This window comes from Macrobrachium rosenbergii, chromosome 52 (genome assembly GCF_040412425.1).
Source record: "Macrobrachium rosenbergii isolate ZJJX-2024 chromosome 52, ASM4041242v1, whole genome shotgun sequence".
NCBI classification, from domain to species: domain Eukaryota; kingdom Metazoa; phylum Arthropoda; class Malacostraca; order Decapoda; family Palaemonidae; genus Macrobrachium; species Macrobrachium rosenbergii.
Window position 1 is genome coordinate 4,645,767 of NC_089792.1, and position 21,116 is coordinate 4,666,882.

At 37.9% G+C, this 21,116-nt stretch overlaps 1 protein-coding gene across 2 annotated transcripts in view; it reads left to right on the forward strand.

Annotated features, from left to right (window-relative positions):
• Positions 1–13,332: 13,332 nt before the first annotated feature.
• The window catches only part of LOC136833651 (rootletin-like), a 330,434-nt gene continuing 322,650 nt past the window's right edge, over positions 13,333–21,116 (forward strand). Inside the window, exon 1 of one of the 2 annotated variants that reach the window (XM_067095794.1) lies at positions 13,333–13,475. In XM_067095794.1, the coding sequence (XP_066951895.1) occupies positions 13,443–13,475 (33 nt within the window). In that variant the 5' untranslated portion in view covers positions 13,333–13,442. The remainder of the gene's footprint in view (positions 13,476–21,116) is intronic. The other variant, XM_067095797.1, reaches the window with a different exon arrangement.

The following is a 21,116-nucleotide window of genomic DNA, read 5'->3' on the forward strand; positions in this document are numbered from 1 at the left end:
GGTGGGAATCTGCAAGAATGATCTAGAAATCCGACCATTTGCCCGCATGACAAATGTCTTCTAGAAGAAGAGCCTTCATCAAGGAGCATAGCATACTAGAAGAGACAATCTCTTCGTTCTGCAGAGCCGGTCTTCTAGATTATTCCAACAGATTCCTGGTGGTGGGAATCTGCAAGAATGATCTAGAAATCCGACCATTTGCCCGCATGACAAATGTCTTCTAGAAGAAGAGGCTTCATCAAGGAGCATAGCATACTAGAAGAGACAATCTCTTCGTTCTGCAGAGCCAGTCTTCTAGATTATTCCAACAGATTCCTGGTGGTGGAATCTGCAAGAATGATCTAGAAATCCGACCATTTGCCCGCATGACAAATGTCTTCTAGAAGAAGAGGCTTCATCAAGGAGCATAGCATACTAGAAGAGACAATCTCTTCGTTCTGCAGAGTATCTTCTAGATTATTCCAACAGATTCCTGGTGGTGGGAATCTGCAAGAATGATCTAGAAATCTGACCATTTGCCCGCATGACAAATGTCTTCTAGAAGAAGAGCCTTCATCAAGGAGCATAGCATACTAGAAGAGACAATCTCTTCGTTCTGCAGAGCCAGTCTTCTAGATTGTTCCAACAGATTGCTGGTGGTGGGAATCTGCAAGAATGATCTAGAAATCTGACCATTTGCCCGCATGACAAATGTCTTCTAGAAGATGAGCTTCATCAAGGAGCATAGCATACTAGAAGAGACAATCTCTTCGTTCTGCAGAGCCAGTCTTCTAGATTATTCCAACAGATTCCTGGTGGAATGATCTAGAAATCCGACCATTTACCTGCATTACAATGTATTCTAGACAAATGTCTTCTAGAAGAGAGAGCCTTCATCAAACAGATTCATAGCTGATAATCTAGAAGAGACAATGCTTCTTTCTGGAAATCGATCTGCAACAGATTCCTGGAGGTTGTGGAATCTGCAAGAATAATCAACAGGGAATCTGCAAGAATGATCTAGAAACTGGCCATTTGCCCACATGACAAATGTCTTCTAGAAGAAGAGCCTTCATCAAGGAGCATAGCATACTTGAGAGACAATCTCTTCGTTCTGCAGAGCCACCTTCTAGATTATCCAACAGATTCCTGGTGGTGGGAATCTGCAAGAATGATCTAGAAATCCAGCTGCAGGTTGCCCGCATGACAAATGTCTTCTAGAAGAAGAGCCTTCATCAAGAGGTTGACTGCATGAGGATCCGAGACAACTCTGTTCTGGTTACCTTCTAGATTATTCCAACAGATTCAGGTCGAGAATCTAGAAATCCGACCATTTGCCCGCATGACAAATGTCTTCTAGAAGAAGAGCCTTCATCAAGGAGCATAGCATACTAGAAGAGACAATCTCTTCGTTCTGCAGAAACCAGTCTTCTAGATTATTCCAACAGATTCTTGGTGGTGGGAATCTGCAAGAATGATCTAGAAATCCGACCATTTGCCCGCATGACAAATGTCTTCTAGAAGAAGAGCCTTCATCAAGGAGCATAGCATACTAGAAGAGACAACCTCTTCGTTCTGCAGAGTTGTCTTCTGATAATTCCAATGATTCCTGGTGGTGAGGAATCTGCAAGAATGATCTAGAAATCCGACCATTTGCCCGCATGACAAATGTCTTCTAGAAGAAGAGCCTTCATCAAGGAGCATAGCATACTAGAAGAGACAATCTCTTCGTTCTGCAGAGCCTGGTCTTCTAGATAATTCCAACAGATTCCTGGTGGTGGGAATCTGCAAGAATGATCTAGAAATCCGACCATTTGCCCGCATGACAAATGTCTTCTAGAAGAAGAGCCTTCATCAAGGAGCATAGCATACTAGAAGAGACAATCTCTTCGTTCTGCAGAGCCGGTCTTCTAGATAATTCCAACAGATTCCTGGTGGTGAAATCTGCAAGAATAATCTAGAAATCCGACCATTTGCCCACATGACAAATGTCTTCTAGAAGAAGAGCCTTCATCAAGGAGCATAGCATACTAGAAGAGACAATCCTCTTCGTTCTGCAGAGCCAGTCTTCTAGATTATTCCAACAGATTCCTGGTGGTGGGAATCTGCAAGAATAATCTAGAAATCCGACCATTTGCCCGCATGACAAATGTCTTCTAGAAGAAGAGCCTTCATCAAGGAGCATAGCATACTAGAAGAGACAATCTCTTCGTTCTGCAGAGCCAGTCTTCTAGATAATTCCAACAGATTCCTGGTGGTGGGAATCTGCAAGAATAATCTAGAAATCCGACCATTTGCCCGCATGACAAATGTCTTCTAGAAGAAGAGCCTTCATCAAGGAGCATAGCATACTAGAAGAGACAATCTCTTCGTTCTGCAGAGCCAGTCTTCTAGATTATTCCAACAGATTCCTGGTGGTGGGAATCTGCCCGCATGACAAATGTTTTCAGGGATGATTTCAAATCAGCACTATCTTGTTCCCCTTGATTTTCAAATGGGTCTTCTAGAAGAAGAGCCTTCTTCTTGGAGAAGAGCATAGCATACTAGAAGAGACAATCTCTTCGTTCTGCAGAGCCTGTCTTCTAGATTATTCCAACAGATTCCTGGTGGTGGGAATCTGCAAGAATGATCTAGAAATCCGACCATTTGCCCACATGACAAATGTCTTCTAGAAGAAGAGCCTTCATCAAGGAGCATAGCATACTAGAAGAGACAACCTCTTCGTTCTGCAGAGCCAGTCTTCTAGATAATTCCAACAGATTCCTGGTGGTGGGAATCTGCAAGAATGATCTAGAAATCCGACCATTTGCCCGCATGACAAATGTCTTCTAGAAGAAGAGCCTTCATCAAGGAGCATAGCATACTAGAAGAGACAATCATTCGTTCTGCAGAGCCAGTCTTCTAGATAATTCCAACAGATTCCTGGTGGTGGGAATCTGCAAGAATGATCTAGAAATCCTGACCATTTGCCCAATGCATGACAAATGTCTTCTAGAAGAAGAGCCTTCATCAAGGAGCATAGCATACTAGAAGAGAGAATTTGTTCGTTCTGCAGAGCCAGTCTTCTAGATAATTCCAACAGATTCCTGGTGGTGGGAATCTTCTGCAAGAATTATCTAGAAATCCTCCATTTGGAATCATTTCAAAGCCTGCAAATGTCTTCTAGAAGAAGAGCCTTCATCAAGGAGCATAGCATACTAGAAGAGACAACCTCTTCTGCTGCAGAGCCGGTCTTCTAGATAATTCCAAGAGATTCCTGGTGGTGGGAATCTGCAAGAATGATCTAGAAATCCGACTTTTGCCCGCATGACAAATGTCTTCTAGAAGAAGAGATTTCATCAAGGAGCATAGCATACTAGAAGAGACAATTCTTCGTTCTGCAGAGTAAGTCTTCTAGATTTTCCAACAGATTCCTGAGCAACCTTTCTGAAATCCGACTTCTGAATCTTCTTTTTCATCAATGATCTGCTCCAGTCTTTAAACCTTTTCCAGAGGAGCTGTCTCTAGAAATTGACCATTTGCCCGAATTTAAAAATTTGCCCGCATGACAAATGTCTTCTAGAAGAAGAGCCTTCATCAAGGAGCATAGCATACTAGAAGAGACAATCTCTTCATTCTGCAGAGCCGTCTTCTAGATTATTCCAACAGATTCCTGGTGGTGGGAATCTGCAAGAATGATCTAGAAATCCGACCATTTGCCCGCATGACAAATGTCTTCTAGAAGAAGAGCCTTCATCAAGGAGCATAGCATACTAGAAGAGACAATCTCTTTGTTCTGCAGAGCCGGTCTTCTAGATTATTCCAACAGATTCCTGGTGGTTTGGGAATCTGCAAAAGAGCCATCATCTCCCTTGTGCGATCTAGAAATGCCATTTGCCCGGTCATGACAAATGTCTTCTAGAAGAAGAGTTCATCAAAGTGGAGCATAGCATACTAGAAGAGATCTTCGTTCTGCAGCAAGAGCCTTCTAGATAATTCCAACGATTCGTTGGGAATCTGCAAGAATGCTAGAAATCCGACCATTTGCCCACATGACAAATGTCTTCTAGAAGAACGAGCCTTCATCAATGAGCATAGCATACTAGAAGAACAATCCTCTTCGTTCTGCAGAGCCAGTCTTCTAGATTGTTCCAATAGATTCCTGGTGGTGGGAATCTGCAAGAATGATCTAGAAATCCGACCATTTGCCAGCATGACAAATGTCTTCTAGAAGAAGAGCCTTCATCAAGAGCATAGCATACTAGAAGAGACAATCTCTTCGTTCTGCAGAGCCAGTCTTCTAGATAATTCAACAGATTCCTGGTGGTGGGAATCTGCAAGAATGATCTAAACATATTTGCCCATGACAAATGTCTTCTTAAGAATAACCTTCATCACCATTAGCATACTAGAAGAGACAATCTTTCATTCTGCTGAACGATACTTCTAGATGAATTCAATAGATTCCTGGTGGTGACGAATCTGAAGAATCCCGCTAGAAATCCGACCATTTGCCCACATGACAAATGTCTTAAAGAAGAGGTTTTCATCAAGGAGCATAGCATACTAGAAGAGACAATCTTTCATTCTGAGAGCCAGTCTTCTAGATAATTCCAATGGATTCCTGGTGGTGGGAATCTGCAAGAATGATCTAAAATCCAACCATTTGCCCGCATGACAAATGTCTTCTAGAAGAAGAGCCTTCATCAAGGAGCATAGCATACTGAAGAGACAATCTCTTCGTTCTGCCGATCGAGTCTTCTAGATTATTCCAACAGATTCCTGGTGGTGGGAATCTGCAAGAATAATCTAGATAATCCAACAGATTCCTGATTTCTGCCATTTCGCATGACAAATGTCTTCTAGAAGAAGAGCCTTCATCAAGGAGCATAGCATAACAGAAGAGACAATCTCTTCGTTCTGCAGAGCCGGTCTTCTAGATAATTCCAAGAGATTCCTGGTGGTGGGAATCTGCAAGAATGATCTAGAAATCCGACCATTTGCCCGCATGACAAATGTCTTCTAGAAGAAGAGCCTTCATCAAGGAGCATAGCATACTAGAAGAGATAACCTCTTCGTTCTGCAGAGAAAGCCTTCTAGATAACTTCAATAGATTCCTGGTGATGGGAATCTGCAAGAATTATCTAGAAATCCGACCATTTGCCCGCATGAAAAATGTCTTCTAGAAGAAGAGCCTTCATCAATGAGCATAGCATACTAGAAGATGACACACCCTTTCGTATCTGCAAGCCAGTCTTCTAGATAATTCCAATGATTCCTGGTGGTGAATTGCAAGAATGATCTAGAAATCTCATGAACCATTTGCCCGCATGACAAATGTCTTCTAGAAGAAGAGCCTTCATCAAGGAGCATAGCATACTAGAAGAGACAATCTCTTCATTCTGCAGAGCCGGTCTTCTAGATAATTCCAACAGATTCCTGGTGGTGGGAATCTGCAAGAATGATCTAAAACTGACCATTTGCCACGCATGACAAATGTCTTCTAGAAAAGAGCCTTCATCAAGGAGCATAGCATACTAGAAGAGACAATCTCTTCGTTCTGCAGAGCCAGTCTTCTAGATAAAAAATAGATTCATCATTAAACCTGGTGAGAATCTGCAAAATGATCTAAAAATCCGACCATTTGCCCGCATGACAAATGTCTTCTAAAGAATTGTGCCTTCATCAAGGAGCATAGCATACTAGAAGAGACAATCTCTTCGTTCTGAGAGTTTTCTAGATATTCCAAAGATTCCTGGTGGAAAATCTGCAAAAGAATGATCTAAAATCTGACCATTTGCCCGCATGACAAATGTCTTCTAAAGAAGAGCCTTCATCAAGGAGCATAGCATACTAGAAGAGACAATCTCTTCGTTCTGCAGAGCCAGTCTTCTAGATAATTCCAACAGATTCCTGGTGGTGAGGAATCTGCAAGAATGATCTAGAAATCCTACCATTTGCCCTCATGACAAATGTCTTCTAGAAGAAGAGCCTTCATCAAGGAGCATAGCATACTAGAAGAGACAATCTCTTCGTTCTGCAGAGCAGTCTTCTAGATAATTCAACTAAATTCCTGGTGGTGGGAATCTGCAAAATGATCTAGAAATCCGACCATTTGCCCGCATGACAAACCTTCTAAAGAAGAGCTTCATCAAGGAGCATAGCATACTAAACAATCTCTTCGTTCTAAACTCTTCTAGATAATTCCAAAGATTCCTGGTGGTGGGAATCTGAACAATGATCTAGAAATCACCATTTGCCCTGTCTTCTAAAGAAGAGCCTTCATCAAGGAGCATAGCATACTGAAGAGACAATTATTCCAACAGATTTCCTGGTGGTGGGAATCTGCAAGAATAATCTAGAAATCTACCATTTGCCCAAGACAAATGTCTTCTAGAAGAAGAGCCTTCATCAAAGCATAGCATACTAGAAGAGACAACCTCTTCATTCTGCAGAACATTCTACTCTACCTTAAACACAACAGATTCCTGGTGGTGGAATCTGCAAGAATGATCTAGAAATCCGACCATTTGCCCGCATGACAAATGTCTTCTAGAAGATTTCATCAAAATAGCATACTAGAAGAGACAATCTCTTCGTTCTGCAGAAACATTCTAGATAATTCCAACAGATTCCTGGTGGTGGGAATCTGCAAGAATGATCTAGAAATCTGACCATTTGCCCGCATGACAAATGTCTTCAGAAAACCTTCATCAAGGAGCATAGCATACTAGAAGAAAAATTCTTCGTTCTGCAGAGCCGGTCTTCATATAATTCCAAACAGATTCCTGGTGGTGGGAATCTGCAAGAATGATCTAAACACTCTGACCATTTGCCCGCATGACAAATGTCTTCTGAAGAAGAGCCTTCATCACAGTCTCAGCATAGCATACTAGAAGAGACAATCTCTTCGTTCTGCAGACCAGTCTTCTAGATAATTCAATAGATTCCTGGTGGTGGGAATCTGCAACATCTAAAATCTGACCATTTGCCCGCATGACAAATGTCTTCTACTAAAGCCTTCATCAAGGACATAGCATACTAAACAACCTCTTCGTTAAAGCACAGTTTTCTAGATTATTCCAATAGATTCCTGGTGGTAATCTGCAAGATTCACTGAATACCATTTGCCCACATGACAAATGTCTTCTAGAAGATTCATCAAAAGCATAGCAACTAAACCCAACTCTTCTTCTGAAGACCAGTCTTCTAGATAATTCCAAAGATTCACTGGTGGTGGGAATCTGCAAGAATGATCTAGAAATTCTCCATTTGCCCGCATGACAAATGTCTTCTAGAAGATAGAGCCTTCATCAAGGATATAGCATACTAGAAGAGACAATCTCTTCGTTCTGCAGAGCCATATATTCTAGACAATTCAACAGATTCTGGTTTCTGCAGAATGATCAAAAATCTGACCATTTGCCCGCATGACAAATGTCTTCTAGAAGAAGAGCCTTCATCATGGAGCTTTTTACTGTTGAGACAATCTCTTCGTTCTTAGAGCCGGAATTCTGACAATTCCATTTTCCTGGGGAGGAATCTGCAAGAATGATCCAAATTCAGTTTGATGACAAAAAAGAAGAGCCTTCATCAAGGAGCTAGCATACTAGAAAACACAACACTTCGTTCTGCAGAGCCGTTCTAGATAATCCAACAGATTCCTGGTGAGGGAATCTGCAAAGAATATGATCTGGAAATCCGACCATTTGCCCGCATGACAAATGTCTTCTAAAGAAGAGTATTTCAAGGAGCTAATACTAGAAGAGACAATCTCTTCGTTCTGCAGAAAATTTGATAAAACTAGATTCCTGGGGAGGAATCTGCAAGAATAATCTAGAAATCCGACCATTTGCCCGCATGACAAATGTCTTCTAAAGAGCCTTCATCAAGGAGCATAGCATACTATAGACAATCTCTTCGTTCTGCAGAGCCAGTCTTCTAGATAATTCCAACAGATTCCTGGGGGAGGAATCTGCAAGAATAATCTAGAAATCCGACCATTTGCCCGCATGACAAATGTCTTCAAAGAAGACTTCATCAAGTCAACAAAAAGAGACAGTTGCTATTTATTAAGAAACGTTTCTGACAATTAAACACATTTCAGTCTGTAAAATTGAAAAATACATTAATTCTTCTAATTTAAAATAAAGGAACTAAATTAAAAACGGCAGTTAAATTCTTTAAAATTACAACATACATAAAAAGTAAAAAGAAATTTGCCTTCATGAAATGATTTTTTCTAAGTCTACCTGATCAATAGAAGGGTCCAGACGAAATGGAACAGACCACCATTTGCTCACGCATGCCCAGAGTATACTTTTCCAATTGCAGAGGAGAAGAAAGACACGTTGGAGTTTAAAAGAGGTGCATGACGTTTAATAAACAAAGACTCAAGGGTCGTTAAATAAGCTAGACGATTGTTTGGTAGTTCCTAACCATGATGGAAAAATGTTTTTTATCTATATTAACCTTGGTCTGCAAGGGGCCCTGCAATTTAACGGCATGATTTCTAATGCTAGAAAATTTTAACTTCTGGATTAGTTATTGTGTGAGCCAGTTCTGTAGCTCAGACCTAAGTGGCTATAATAACGGACCTGCAACATGGGCTCTTCTTTGATGAGCCAACATAACTACCAAGGTTCGGATCTTTTTTTCAAATTTGTAAATAATATTGACTTCATAAAGGTTTTCTGTCCAGCTTGTCCTTCCTTTATAATTAAAAAGCCTCCAATTCTTTAGTGGATTCATAGGTATTAAATTGAGTTTTAGAAATCCAAACTCTTTTTCAATTATTTGTTTGACTTTTTGATCTAAGAAAGTCGGAGTTGCGTAAATGGTATCGTAGCGTACATAGTCAGTTTAGGAACATTATATTTTTCCAATTCCTGAATCAGATGTTTTTTACTTCTTATCAATCTTGTTAACTATTTTATAAAAAGTTCTTTCTGGTATTTGAATTTTTTGGTAAAATATTCCAGTAAAAATTCAATTTCATCTTCAAATTTGCCCAGCTAGATGTATAACGGAGGGCTCTTTTGGCACCAAAACTAGAGTTGTTATGGCATTAATTTTAAAAGAAAAGAAACACGAACTATAAGTGTTACCTAAAGGCCTGTATACTGTACTTTTTTCTAAAAACTGATGTACTAAAATTATCATCAGAGATCGGGTGATTTTTGTCGTCTTCCAAAAAAGCTTTCAGTGTATTCTCAGTCTGGATCGATTATCCTGCTCAATAGTAAATCTAATGTTGGGATGGCTAGAGTTTTCCTTAATTTAGAAAAGATTGACATTGCCATCGAATGTTTAAATAGGGCAAAAGTATCATCCAGTTGATATCTCCTATAGTAAAGGGGTTTAAATAACCTTGCGGGACAGTTGTTTAAAAACTCTTCTTCTAAATGTGCCATCAAAAATTTTGAATTAAGAGAGGGCCCAATTGGGTGACCCCGATAGCAACTCCTCGACCTGCAAGATAATGTGGTTTTCTTAAAACATTGGAAAGCCAGAATCTTGCACTGCAAGTTCCAAGAGAAAACGTTAAAGAGTTGTCTATTAAAACCGATGAAAGATAACACCACTTTTGACTAAAAAGATGCTTTGTCCAGAATAATCGAGGCTTTTCATTATAGTTTTCTCGACTGATGCTTTGAAGAATAACGACTCAACGTCTAAACTGGCCATATATTGAAATCACCATCCTGATGTACTATTTGACGTTGAAAATCAAAGCCATTTTTAGCGCAAACTGGGATATTGATAATCATTTAATAAGTAACTAAGTATATATAGAGATATTATAGGAATATATATATTATAAGAAGACATAATTGGCCTGATAGGTATGCCATCCTTATGGATCTTATATAGCCCATACAAATGTGCCAAATCGATGATATCTATAAATATCATAACAATTTTGGCATATGTATAATAAATATATGCTATATATTTAAGATGTTATCTATCTATGTTATGCAGTGAATAAGGAAATCACTAATCTTATCTTCCCTTCTGTAGATGTTGATAGTTTAAAAATGATGAGCCAATCAGTAAAAAATTGAAGTTTGTAAAACAAACCTCCTGATTAAAGAAAGGAGGTTAGATAGTCTTGTTTAAAAGGTCAGCAAAATTGACCTGATTTGTCCTTGTGGGAGTTAAGATTGAACCATTAAGAGTAAATTTTCCACGTCCTCAAGGAGGCGGAAATTTATTCAAATAGGTCCAAATTCATTCTGATCAATTTTTAAGAAGGAGAAAACCAATTTTTTAGGATTGTGTCACTCGCCCTCTCTTAACATCAAAAATTTCTAAGTCCAGGGTGATGGCCATTTGAAATAGTAGTGTTAGAATAAAACTTATGAAAAAACCGTCCCGGAATTCTTACCCCCTCCGGGAAAAGTTAAAATATTAATAGACAATTTCAACTAACTTACCGAGTCCCCTGCGTTACTATCAAGTGAAAGTAAAGACATTCATATGTGGTGCAACGTCAAATACTTTTCTAACATATATATATATACAGTATATACATATATATGCATATATTTATTAACATTATATAATTTATATTATTGATATTTATAGACTAATGATATATATACATATATGTATGTATATATATATATATAAATATATATATATATATATATATATATATATATATATATATTTAGTACATCATATATATATATATATATATATATATATATATATATAGGCCTTGGATATAATATATATATAGTTCCGTTATTTTCAACGTCTGAGGATTCACGAAATTAATGCTGGCTTCAAGAAATCTAGTTATCAAGTCCCTTGGCACCACGGGATCTTCATCATCTTCGAGATATATATATATACTCACATCTTACTTTTCAGAAAACATAATGAAAGTGTCAGCAAATGCCGCGCAATCCCTTTTGTATCCCAAGCATGTACAGCTATGCTCTTAAATGATGCAACATGATTGCATAAGACCACATTCAAAATTCACGAACTGGCAACCTGACATGATCCATATTAGTCAACTATCTCAATGCAAAAACACGATTATTTCCTACAGTGAGGCTACAATATGTTTCATAAGGCTGAAATCTGTCATATACATTTCAAAACTGTAAGAAAATATCACGTGTAGCCAAATTTTGGATAAACAGCGACGAAACATTTTCGAAACTTTCGTTCACTCTTCGCCGATGAGTTTGACAAAAAAAAAGTCATCATTAAACCTCGCTTCAAATGTTAAATAAAAAAAAAAGCGAAAAAAATTGTCATAACATTAATAATGTTGTGCTTTGAATGCAACCATAAAATCCTGAGATAGTCCTATTTGATTGTTTTTACGTCTAAATTCTGAAAAAATGTACAAGAGTAAATACAAAAGTAGAATGCATCCACCGACATCAACAAGTGTCAATCACTGGAGTGGCTATCTCCCTGCCGAATGTGTGACCTCGGGCGGCCAATTGAAAGGTCTCGGTCCAGCTCATATGCTATACACTCAATAAATCCTAAACATTCATTAAACTCTAAACACTCACTAAGCATTCACTAAGCACTCACTATACATTAAACATTCACTAAACACTCACTATACACTAAAAACTCACTAAACCCTAAACACTCATTATACACTACATACTCACTAAACCCTAAATGCTCATTAAATCCCTAAACACTCATTAAACTAAACAGTCAATGAACATTCACTAATCATTCACTCATTAAACATTCACTGAATACTTACACACCAAGCCTTCACTAAACATTAATTTTCACAAAACATTCACTGAACACTCACTAAACATTCACTAAACACTAACATTCACAAAACATTTACTAAACCTTAAACACTCACAAACCATTCACTGAATATTTACTCACTAACATTCACTAAACTCTAACATTCACTAAATAATAAGCAATCAATAAACACACACTAAACATTCACTAAACCCTAAACACTCACTAAACATTCACTGAATGCTTACACACTAAACATTCATTAAACACTAACATTCACTAAACCCTAAGCACTCACTAAAAATTCACTGAATACCTACATACTAAACATTCACTAAACACTAACATTCACAAGACATTCACTAAACACTCACTAAACATTCACTGAATACTTACACAGTAAACATTCACTAGACCCTAAACACCCACTAAACATTCACTGAATACTCACACACTAAACATTCACTAAACCCTAAACACTCACTAAACATTCACTGAATACTTACACACTAAACATTCACTAAACACTAACATTCACAAGGCATTCACTAAATATTCACTGAATACTTACACGCTAAACATTCACAAAACATTAACTAAACCCTAACCACTTACTGAATACTTACACACCAAACATTCACTAAACACTAACATTCACAAGAAATTCACTCTCAAGAACTTTATATATATATATATATATATATATATATATATATATATATATATATATATATATATATATATATATATATATATATATATATATATATATATATATATATTTTGGGACAAAGTTTTTCTTGTATGCAAATTTCGTTGATTCTATATATTTTGATTGTTGATCAACTTCTTATTATTTTGACAATATTTTCTGAATTTTCTACGTTCTTCCAAATTCATTGATGGATAAAAATAAGATTATATCTTGTTCCATTTACTAAAAAATATATACAGCCGTTCCGTCATATCGTGGCCTCTTCAAAGTGTATGATCTGGATATTGCTTCCTGTTCAGATTCCACATTTTGAAGAAGTCTCAACGAGTGACGGAACAGCTATAGTTGTATTTTTAGTAAATGGATATATATATTCGTTTCAGAAAATATTGTCAAACTAATAAGAAGTTGATCAGCAGTCAAAAAGCCATAGAATTATACGAAATTTGCATATATATATATATATATATATATATATATATATATATATATATATATATATATATATATGAATGCCTTTTCCTCCAATTTAAGTGTTCTTTGAATTTAAAAAGATCCTTAAAAACACTATATACACGACATATTTACACAGGGTGTGGTGTGCATGGCATTCCATTTTAGGAATATAGTTACTGGAGAACTCATTATTCCCGGAAAACAAAGCCACAGGGAAGAATACGACACAAAATGCCGGTCCATTTCCTCATTATTTATGACCACCCATTGACCGACGTGACCAGCTCCACGTTCGTTGCTTACATATGTCGTGTACGCTTACCAAATTAGACACATACACGTCATCGCGTGCGTTTGTGTCTGATTATTTTACGTAAATTGAAATCATGATGATTGTCTGATGTATGGTATAATTATTAATTAGTATAATGCAAAAATTGACCCAAGTTTCTCACAAACAATTCACAAACAACGGAACCCGTGAGTCACGACGATCGACATAGTTGAGTAGAAAACGTTAGTGTATATTTTAAGTGGCGGGTAAGACAGACATGAAGAATCACTTGGAATGCCACTCGACGAACTTTACGACGTCTCCATGGTAAGTTGCCTCTTTCGTTGCCTTCCGTTGAATCTTAATATCGTTTGGAATGAAATGGTTTTGATAATTACTGAACTGAAATGAAGTTGGAACTCGAGAACGTGTAACAAGTGGCTGCTAAGTTTTGTTTATGTCGTCAGCTGGGGTGTGTTCAGGTGGTGTTTCTTGCCGTCCGAAAATGAGGTTCTTTGGGAACGCTTTATTATTTCAGCCATATAATTAACATAGCTGTTTTAAGCCTTCTATATTTGTGTTTGAAATGTAATTATGTGTTTAGTTCTTTGTTTTTTTATGGAATTTTCGGTCTTGTAAGTGTTGAAGCTTGCAATTAAAACTTCCCCAGCCGGGTTTACGTTCGCGAGTGTTGCATCTGAACGAAACTGTCAGCTCCCATTTTCGGTTTCCGCGGTTGTATTTGAATGAAGAATGTGGTTATGAATATGGGCTATATTTACCTGTATTGGTATATATTCTTATTCTTTTATTTTAAAATACACCGCAGGTCATTTTTTAAAGGAAGCAAAGGGAGAGAGTGAGCCTTGAAAGACTCGGAATACTTAATGGAATGTTGGTTGGTAGGCTATGCAAAGCTGCCGAGTTCATGCCCCAATAACCGAGGTTAAACAAATGTGTAGAGTATTGTTATAGACAAACGAAGATTTAAGACTGTCCCCTGTTCAGATTTTGATATTAGAAGTAGTGAAGTAGATTTGTAACATTAGTTCAGAGATAATTTTTTGAGGAGTGATTAAGAATGCTGAAGGTGCAGGTTAAAGGTCTAGTACCCCATTTGGCTCGGACATTAGGTTAGGCTAGTTAACCCTAGGTCAGGGTAGGAAGGTAAGGTCTTTTTAGGCCAGGACATGGCATTCTATTAAAGGTTAGGGTTTTTTTTTTTCGTTGGTAGAACCTCTGTCCGTCGTTCTCAACTGGCTAAGCTGTAGCCTAAAGATTTTTAAACAGGAACTTCCATCCCAGAGCCTAGTCTGCCAGGCATAATTTTACACTCCATAAGAACCCTAGGCCTATCCCAGAAGGTTCTTTATATTGCACTCTAAACGATTTGGCTTTCATTGGTTATCAGGTAGGTCAGAAATAGCCTAGAGTATAGGTTTTAGCAATCTGTGTCAAGGCTGTTTTCTGTTATATTAACTGTTGCATAGTTCAGTTTAGGGAGTTAGGAAGCAGGGTTTGAAATTGGTTTGGAGGTACTGAAATAGGACAATCTAGTCTTCCTTCTGTAATGTACTATTTCCCTGTAACTGTTACCTGTTGCTCAGAAACGCAAAGAAATGTTCTTGGATGTTGAGCAAACTTCACATTTGTTATAAGCTGTGTTCCATTCTGTTTTCTGTTTAAGGTAGAATTTCAGGAGATGCATTAAAGAAAAGTTGGAGGAACAGATAGAACTATATACCCCTGGACATTTTCATATGTGACTAAGAAACACAGTTAAATGAGTGAACTTGACATTAATAAAATCTGCACTGGTATTCAGTATTGTAATGTTTATTCTGTACTGGGTGAGCGGGTTCCGTTCTCAGGTCGCAGTTCGAATCTCCGACCGCCAGTGATGAACAAGAGGAATTTGTTTCTGGTGATAGAAATTCATTTCATAATGTGGTTCGGATTCCACAATAAGTGTAGGTCCCGTTGCTAGGTAACCAATTGGTTCTTAGCCACGTAAAAATAAATCTAATCCTTCGGGCCAGCCCTAGGAGAGCTGTTAATCAGCTCAGTGGTCTGGTTAAACTAAGATATACTTAATTTTTAGCAGTGCTAAAACTTAGAATAGCGATCATTACTTGAAATGTTTTAAAAAACTGTTACAAGAATTGAATTTATTCCAGTCTTTTCTCAGTTTTTAGGACATGCCAGAGAAACTAGCAGAATTCACTCTTGTTGGCTTGATGATTTTTTCATATTTATCCAACTAAATTTCCTAATATGTTTTCATTTCCTTTGTTATTGCATAAATATCAATCATATAGATTCTTTATGTTCTTGATATTGGTTTGTATTGTGACTGATGTAATATATTGGCACTCCTGGGGCTGAAGAGGCATTTGGATGGAGGGTTTTCCATCAGCTGTGACTGCTTTAGTTGAAGTTGGTTGGTGACTGGCAAAAATATTGAGGCATAATGGTGGATGTGTAGCTCCCCATAAGAGTTTTCTGACTTTTTTTTGCTTTGGTTATTCTGTGATGTGTTTCCCAAGTCTGAAAAATGTTGGAACATCTGTAGGTATAGGGCACTGGAACTGAGGCTGGTTCAGTAGCGTATAGTTAGGTGGAGAAGAACTTACAGAGTTTTAGAGGGAAGGTTCTGGAGTGAAGACTTGTACAGTGGTGTATTGTTAGATGGAAAAACTTAAAAAGTCTTTGAAGGATTTTGACAGTTGTTGAAGTTTTTGTAATAAATCCATCAGGCCTTGAATAATTCCTTTCACTGTACTTCTGTTCACTTTCTCTTTCTTCCATCTTACTTTCCACCCTTTCCTAACAACTGTTTCATACCAAAACTGCAAGGTTTTCCTGCTGTTACACCTTTAAAATCTTTTACTCTTGATTTCCCTTTCAGCACTGAATAACTTCATACAACCCAGTACTTGGCTGTTGGCCTAGATTTTATGTTTCATTTCATTTAGCCTAAGTATGAGGCTTGAACTATGAAGATAAGTATGAGAATTAAGGCCCCTCGACACCTTCCAATGAAGCCTCTGATTGCATCAGGTTGGGATACAGTGATAACTGAAACCAAAATTGGCTTCTTGCTGTAAGCCAGTCAATGATGAACATGGCAGAATTTTGGCATACCGTCCATTGAATGATTGAAAGCATTTAGAATACAGTACTATATTATGTATAAGACCAAAACAAGGTTTTGACTGGTAGAACAGATCTTGACTAACGCAGAAAAGATTACTTGATATGTTAAACTTTTGTGATTGTTGCCCTTGATGATATAATGACTGACACCTATTGGTTAAAACTGATCCTGTTTGAATGAACTTTGTGCTAGATTTGATGATAGCTGGTGTAGATGAAAATGGTGAATTATTCAAGGTTAAGTAGTTCTCAGTGGAATGCTTTAGCCACTATATTCTACTTGATAGTGGTTTTATTATGCAATGGATCTGAACCAAGTAGACTACAGCTGGGATCATCTTTTTTTTACACATGAATGGGAATAAACACTTAACAAGTTGGTTTCCACTTTAATACACAATTTCTGCAGTGTTAATGGGGAATGAGAAAGATTCCATGCATCATGTAGACAGAAAATTGAGTCATGAGAACTGTGTTCAAAGTAGTAGCTGCATGTACAAAAGGTAGAGGTAGACAGCTCTGTGTTAAAAAGTTTTTTAGTCCAAGATGGATGTAGTTGAGGCAAGGTGTGTCAAATTGATCATTTTGAAAAGTATGGTGCAAGGGGTTCTCTAGGTATGTCATTGAATATCAGCACAGTCTGAAAACTTCAGATGGCCTGTAATTCCTAAACATGACCTTGTATTGCAAAAAAGGTCAAAGCAGGGCCCTGAGAAAGTATGAGTGGAACCTGACATTGGATGCCTAACCTATTAGCTATCTGTAGATAATGTGTGGAAGTACTTAGCTAATTAAAAGGAGGGCTTGATTCCAGTAGTTTGACAGTGGAATGTTTTCACTAGTTGTAAGGCAAAGTAATATCTGTGACTGGGAGTGTTTAGAAAGCACAATACATTGTGATAGACTTACGTAAAACTGGCCTTCTGTGATCAGCATCTCAGCTCGTTTGTGACCCCAGAATGTTTTAATTTGGTTCGAGCTTAAAGTGCTTTTGTGCATTTCAAGTTTTCTTGCCTGTTTTAATGCAGCCTTGTGAGAAACTTTTAGCACAAGGTTTGGATATTTGTTATGAGAGGTTAGTCCAATCATATTCAAAGACTGCTGTTTAAAATGATCTCATAATCTGAAGGTAAATTATTGGAACTGTGTTAGACGTAGCATCTTTGATTCTTAGTGCTTTAGTCTGCATCTTTTGTTGGTTATCAAGGCAAGTCCTGTTGTAGAGTGGCAGAGTGATTCCTCATATTCTCATTAACTGGTAAAAGGATGTTGTGGATGGTAGCAAAATGCCAACAGTGGAAGTCTTATGCTAGGCTACCCAGAACTAGCCTAACCTTGCAATTTCTGGAGAGTACCATATGTGAACAAACACAAAATCAATAAACCTATACAATACACAGAAGTGAGAACAGCATATCACTGCATTATAAAGTTAAATGAAAGCAATTTTAATTTTGAATAAATCCATAAATATTGCACATAAACAACCAAAATGTCCCATTCTAGACCTACCTCACAATAGGCTACTCAAACCATTTACTTACAATTATGTACCATATCATAACGCACAGGTGATTTAAAAGTACTTTATTTATGCATATATTGTACTGCCCATTGTATAAATTGATGAATGCTGTTTATATGTAATGGTAAAATAAAAAAAAAAGTAAAAAATCCAGAGGATAATAGAAAGCTTTGATAAAATGCATCAGCACTGTATGCCAGTACATTATGCCAGGCTAGCCTTTCTCATTCTCTACTGCATCCATTGTATTTCCAACACAAATTCCACTTAACTGCCTGAATATTGATTAAACATTAGTGTAAACTTGTCAGTTTTGGAATATATATGCTAATATACATGCTGTACTGTAAATACAGTAAAAACAATGAAATTTGCCAGGCAACAAGTTTTATACCAGACTAAATAACAACTGTACCAGAGAATGTCCAGAGTTGAATTTCACACCTCTCTCATTTTCTCATGTGCCTTCCAGTACATTGCCAGAGCAGTGGATGAGGCATTATACTACCACAATTCTTGCATACGGGCTGAAGGGGAGATGGCTTCTGTGGTTATGTGTAGCCCAAGGAATTAGCCAGTGATTCCACAAAGTCAGATGGAAAGCACAAGGGGTGTGGCACTGAAACAACAACAGCAGATAGAGAAAGACCATTTACTGGTTTGTGGTTTTGATGCAGGAGAGTGGACTGCAGGATGTTGTGGGATACCAACCTTGAATTAATCATTGAGCCTACTTAGCAGAAGGGCCTTTGTTGCTGATGCTTGTTGATGTCAGTTTCTGCCACACAAAGTGAGGACAAAGTCTTTGTTACCAATCCAGTCTCTGTCATACTTTGGATGGTTTGTTAGCCTAACTTGATGAAGAGTCAAATCTTGGACCTAAAGAAATTTTTTCAAAACAAGAATTGATCTTCCAGGTCATCTTCCACTGGCAGCATCGTCCTGGTCAAATGTCATAAATGTCGAAACTTCCCCTCTTTTATAAACCATGGGTAAAGAGCAGAAACCCATGAAAGGACACTTGTAGGTCACTTATTCTGCAGAGAGCATTCCCCACTAAAATCCACGTCCTCCCTGGGTACTACCATCACTTCATCCACTAACCTCTGTGAATGTAAAACTAATCGTTTAGTACTTTTTATTTATTTATTTTTTTGCTAGATGGACTTGTCAAGTGGGAACTCAGATTTTAAAGAACAATGGTACTAAATCATTGGGTGAACCGAGATTTTAGCAAATCATGGGACACATTCAGATCTCAAGATAATGTGGCAGATTTGCAATGTCCAGCCACCGCAGGTTCATCCTATATGTCCCTGAGGAGATTGCACAACTCACTACTGACAAACAATGCTTGCTAAGCTTTCACCCAAATAATTTCTCTACATATCAGCCAAGGTATTATTGGACAGGAATGGTAAAAGAATCTAATTAAGTCAGTATTTTATGTATGTGAGATCTGATAAGTGGATGCTGTTTGATGTAATCCAAGTACTTCTTCTCAAACCCTGTGATACCCCAGCTCCTTGCCATGAGCCACAGAAACTTGAACAGGAGTAGGCTAACCAGTCTTCAGAATCCTTGAAACCAGCAATACCATGCAGCTGCCCAAACCTCTAGGCAGTCAACTTAATTTTGGCTCCATGTTTGTTGACATTCACTCCAAACCTTGAAGCAGTTTTTGCCCATCCTTTAAATGGCATATGTATGTAGTATACATTATTGTACTTTATATGTACAGTGTATTGAATAAACAATTGAAAGTTACTGTGCAGTACAAGCAAAATGAGTGTGTCATTATTTTATGGTCTCATACAAGTCTGTATGCCAATTAAGATGGCTGCTGAGATAGGTCAGAAATAATGTCTGATGGCTGTCTCCTTATTACTCAGAAGATAAACCCTGTTCATATAGAACAAGCCTACAGGGGCCATTGACTTGAAATTCAAGCTTCCAAAGAACATGGTGTTCTTTTTAAATTTTGAATATTATTATTAAGGAGATGAACCCTATTCATGTGGAACAAGCATACAGGGGCCATTGACTTGAAATTCTGAAGCCTTCCAAAGAATATGGTGTTCATTTGAAATTATTATTACTGTTATAATTATTCAGAAGGTAAACCCTATTCTATGGAACAAGCCCACCACAGGGGCCATTGACTTGAAATTCGAGCCTCCAAAGAATAAGGTGTAATCAAATGTAGAAGTTGCAGAAGTTAATATGAAAGTTTTAGAAAGAAACGAAATCGCATCTTCGTAACTTCTGAGGTTCCAGGGAACCTGTTTTAACGGGGTTGGAACTGAGAAGTTCGGCAGCGTACATTTACGCATCTTCACTTGTCTGCAGTTCGTCGAATCTGGTTGCTCTCTCTCGGCAAGAGAAGGGTAACAGGGAGCAGTTGTGGCAGTCAGTGGTCACATTCCTTAAAATTCGGCGTGTCCCTGATGATCTAAGCTGTGCATTATGTACCTAGATGTTAGTTGACTGTTGTAGGTCGCAGTTAGGTTGGAGAGAGAGGCAGAGGTTGGCGAGAGAGAGAGAAGAGGAGGGGAGGAAATACCAGAAGTGAGTGTTCATTGCTCTGTCGAAATGGACGCCGTGAAAACGGACGGGCCTCGACGAGATAATTTTCACCACAGGGGTGAAGCCATCGAAGCCATCTCTCTCTCTCTACTCCTCTCTCTCTCTCTCTCTCTCTCTCTCTCTCTCTCTCTCTCTCTTGATATATGGGATTTTGCTAAAATTGATGAACACCGTATTCTCTCGAAGCTTGAATTTCAAGTCAGTGGCCCCTGTAGAGGGCTTGTTCCATATGAACAGGGTTCGTCTTCTGAATAATATAATAATAAAAATGATGACAAATAACTGGTAGGTAGTAAATCTAGACGTAATGATTAAACAGTGCAAGGTAATGCATGGCCAGAATCATTAATTCCTTAGGATAGCCTTTGCTTTTTTAAAAGGAAGCGTCATTAAAACTAGATTTTGAGTTATGTCATATTTGTGGTTAAATTTCGGTTCATTAAAGGGATGATTAAATCAACATATCATCTTGAGGTTAATAAGATATATGTCTCCTCACTCATATGAAACACGTGTTTATTAGTTTTCTGTCAAAGAAAACTGTTGAGATGGCTATTTGCCTGACCGTCCGCACTTTTTCTCTCCGCCCTCAGATCTTAAAAACTACTGAGGAGGCTAGAGGGCTGCAAATTGGTATATTGCTCAGTCACCCTCCAATCATCAAACATACCAAATTCCAGCCCTCTAGCCTCAGTAGTTTT